Source organism: Sipha flava, unplaced genomic scaffold (assembly GCF_003268045.1).
Source record: "Sipha flava isolate LNK unplaced genomic scaffold, YSA_version1 133_pilon_pilon, whole genome shotgun sequence".
In the NCBI taxonomy this organism is placed as follows: Eukaryota; Metazoa; Arthropoda; class Insecta; order Hemiptera; family Aphididae; genus Sipha; species Sipha flava.
Window position 1 is genome coordinate 931,587 of NW_020271759.1, and position 4,371 is coordinate 935,957.

At 27.9% G+C, this 4,371-nt stretch overlaps 1 protein-coding gene across 1 annotated transcript; it reads left to right on the forward strand.

Moving 5' to 3' along the window:
• Window positions 1-404: 404 nt before the first annotated feature.
• Window positions 405-929, forward strand: LOC112679275 (craniofacial development protein 2-like). The gene has a single exon (XM_025549016.1). It carries the CDS (start codon window positions 405-407, stop codon window positions 927-929), a length of 525 nt encoding a protein of 174 aa, XP_025404801.1.
• Window positions 930-4,371: the final 3,442 nt, after the last annotated feature.

Genomic DNA, 4,371 nt, shown 5'->3' on the forward strand with positions numbered 1-4,371 from the left:
TATTTCGTTAGACATTCTTGCATTTAAATTATTTCCTTTTTAATCCTAATAAGAATATTGGTTCTAGAAATATTATCAAATTGATTTTCTCAATTATTGCTAAACTAAGACGAAAACAAAATTATATTATGAACAAGTTGATCCAAAAGAGATTTCATATTTCCACAGCCAGAGGCGTGGCGTCCGTAAAATGGCCTCCTCATGGCCCAGAGCACTCCTGTTCAGTGCTCTGCAGTAGCCTTCCACTGACCTTAATTGATTGGGGTAGTCTGGTCCTCCAGATTGGGGGTTGAGCGTAGGGCTAACAACCCTACCTCGATAAAAAATATATTGTTATGACACTATCACTAAATCAGCTTCGGACATAGAGAAACGGATTACAGATTGGACACGGAAAACGGATAATGGACTTTAAGATAGCGACTTGGAATATAATATTTCTTTTTAGAACTGGAATATGTCAAAACCTAGTAGAAGTATTGAACGTATATAAAATCAAAGTAGCAGGTATTCAAGAAGTAAGGTGGGCTGGAAAAGGACAGCTAAAAGAAAGAAGGTATATTATATACTTCTCAGGAATGGAAGAGAGATACCAGAATGGGTGTGGATTTGTCGTACATGAAACCATAGAACCGTACATAAAGGAATTCAACCCTATATTAGAGAGATTAGCGGTACTAAAAATTGACACTGCACCTATAAATATTGTCTTGATATGCACATATGCACCAACGGAATCAGCTGACGAGGATACAAAGGACATCTTCTATGAGGACCTGATCCAAGCATATGACAATTTGCCAGGGAATGCAATTAAGATATTGGGCGTCTTTAACGCTAAATATGGAAGAGAAACTCAGTTTTCCCATACATTAGGGAAAGAAAGTCTTCATGATACAAGCAATGGAAATGGGCTTAGGCTAATATAATTCACGACAGGAAAAGACATGATAATAAGTAGCACAACGTTGCCACATAAGAAAATCTATAAAGGTACATAGAAATCACCAGATGGTGTTACAATTAACCAGATAGATCACGTTTTCATCCAATAAAAAAAGGTTCTGCTCATGCATTAGAGACGTACGTAGTTATAGGGGAGCGGACTGTGACACGGACTATTTTCTAGTCGTAGCGAAATTCAAACTAAAATTACAAAGTCAGAAACGACTGGGGAGCAAAAATAATGTACCGTATAATTTGGAGCACCTGAAGGATGACAAAATCCAACAAGATTATTCAGTTAAGATGAGAGAACATGTTGAGAACATTGAAGAAGAGGATATAGAGAAAGAATAAGCAAGATAAGTAAAACTATTAAAAAGTCGCAGAACAAGTAATTGGTAGACTAAAAAATGGGAAGAAAAAATGATATAACGAGAAATGCCGAGAAGCGATAGAAAAACGACGTATGGCTCGGAATAACTACGTAACATTTAATGACGCAAATACGAAAAAAATATATGGAATAAAGAGAAAAAATTGCAAGAGAATTATACAAAGAGAAAAAAGAAACTTCTTAAACGGTATACTACAGGAAGCTGAAAAAGACCGTTCGCAAAGTAGTATAAGGAATTTCTTCAGATCCATCAGGCAATATAAATCGTTAAATCCAAACTTGAAAGTTATTAAAAATCGTGATGGAGAAATAATTATGGAACCATAGCTAAAAGCTATAAGGCGGGAAGAATACTTCAAAGAATTTTTGAATGCGGAGTTACCACTAAATCCAACAGTAAGTACAACCTTCCAAAAAGCCGAATAACTGTTGAATAAAGTAACTCAAGAGGAAACTGATAAAGCGAAGCGAAGCGATAGCTAGCCTAAAAAAATGGAAGGCACCTGGTTCAGACAGCATACCATCAGAGCTAATTAAATACGGGAACAAACAGCTACATTATGCCATGTTCAATTTAAATACAAACTATGTTTTCCCATACTTCACTCATTAGAATAGTATAGTTCTTTTTTAATTAATACTTTTTTATTTAGATAAGCAGATGATTATAATGTACTTCAAATTGAAGGATTCAATATCAATCTGATAACTAATATACACTTTTTATGATGGACAGGACTAGTTGGCAACCAATTAAACACAAATGGTAATTTATATAATCAAAATATTAACTATATTTATTTTTTTAATATTATCATATTGAGTATAAATACTAAATTACTTTTTTATTTATGAATTATCCATATGTATTAAATTTTATTACTCGTTTTTAATGTTTAATATGCACGATCAAAAAATGTATATATTAAATAGTAATAAAATGTCCACTTTATAAATACATGTTTATAATAACAAAATATTTTTAAATACATAAATTGTGTATTAAAAATTATCAAACATTACTAATAAAATGAATATAAGAATATAAATATAATATATATAAAAATATAAAAATGAATAAAGGTTCTTGTCTGGAAAATCATTGTAAAATTTAAAATTTGTTTTCGTTTAAAAAATGTTATCAGATACTTACTAAAAAAACACATAGTTTTAATGTTATCAACCTCAAAATTTTTTTAATTAGAATTCATTTTATTATTTTTCAGTCCAATAGTTTCATTAAATATAATATACTATACATTAACTATATTATTATCGAGTCATTAGTATGAACTAGTAAATTACTAAAGTATAATAAAATATTTGTATTTCTAATAAAAAAATTAAATACATTTTAAAATTTAATTCCGTTTTTAAATATATAAATAATACACGTACACAACTGCACGAGAATAAAAATATACAATCATAAACATTTACTTAATATTTCTTTACTATTTAATTCAAATTTATTATGTATATTCATAATATACGTATAACATTTTATGTATAATATACAAAAGGGAGTAACCGAATTGGTTTCCGTTTGAAAAAGGTATTTTATAAGGTATAGCTGAATCGGTTCCCGTTTAAAAAAGGCATTTTATTAGGTATAGCTGAATTGGTTCCCGTTTGTGTACAGGTAAAATAAGGACAATTTTAATTTTTAAAATAATTTACTTACAATATTAAAAATTAAAATCCAGCGGGCCAGTGCATAAAGAGCAAAAAAGCAAAATTTTAAAAACTATATTTATGACAAAATAATAGTCATAATTATTATACCTATAAGATAAAGTATAGAAATATAGAAGACTATAGATTACTAGAGACTAGCAAATTACAAGCAAATAGGAAAGAAATAACAAATACTTGAAAAATTGTATGACATTAATGAGAAAATTACGAGAATTGAATATTTAAAGAAAGTTAGCTTCAAATTTGCAAATCAGTGGTTTTAAATTGTATTTATTATATTTTATTATTTGTATTTTGTATACCTAAGTGATGACTAGTTGACTTCCAAATCAATGATTTAAAATTGTATATATTTTATCATTTTTTTTTAACACACATTAACGCACATTATTAATCAAACGTACTTTTAGGTTGACAGTCCTAAGCCTATAAAATTAAAAAGGAAAATGTATAATTACATTTAAATTTATGTATAATTAAACGGGAACCAATTTGGCTATACCTAATAATATACCTTTTTCAAACGGGAACCAATTTGGCTATACCTAATAAAATACCTTTTTCAGGCGGGAACCAATTCGGTACCAGCCAAAAAACCATAATTTAAAAAAATGATTTAATTGAGATTATCAACACTGACTACTATATGTAAATATATATATGCATGAGTAATAAATGCTTACAAACTGCAATATTATCGATTAACCGGTATTTTTATCTTACGTTTAAAATATTTATTACGAAAAATTATAATGAGTTTAAAGTCATTGATGTTCAAAACATTTTTCAAATTTTACGCAACTTATACAACAAATAATTAATGACAAACACGATTCAAGCAAAGATAAAATAATTTATAAATACGTGTATAAGTAACTTTAAAAAAATAAATAAATACTTACAAAATATTTAGAGCCCTTTTAATAATTTAATGTTGTAATATGATATACAATACCGAAAAATTACTTTCATTATATTTTCATCAAAGATTTACCAATTTATAATGACATAGTTGGATGAATTGTTACAATCAATATTAATTTATTGTTGCCAATCCCCAATTCAATGAACAGCACATCGTGTCAATGTAATGACATTAGTTATAATCATAAAGGGCACGGTTATACAATTATTCAAAATTTATCGTAGTAATTTCCCGTAATAAAATCTTATGTTTTTTGTATTATTTATTTGTGCTTGATCAATTTTTAATTTTGACAGCTTTTTACATTATTTAAGATTAATATATTAAATATGTTGTAACATTTGTTTTATTATAGTTTGTTTAAATCACGCTGTGATAAATATGAAACATCTATGAATTATTATCATTA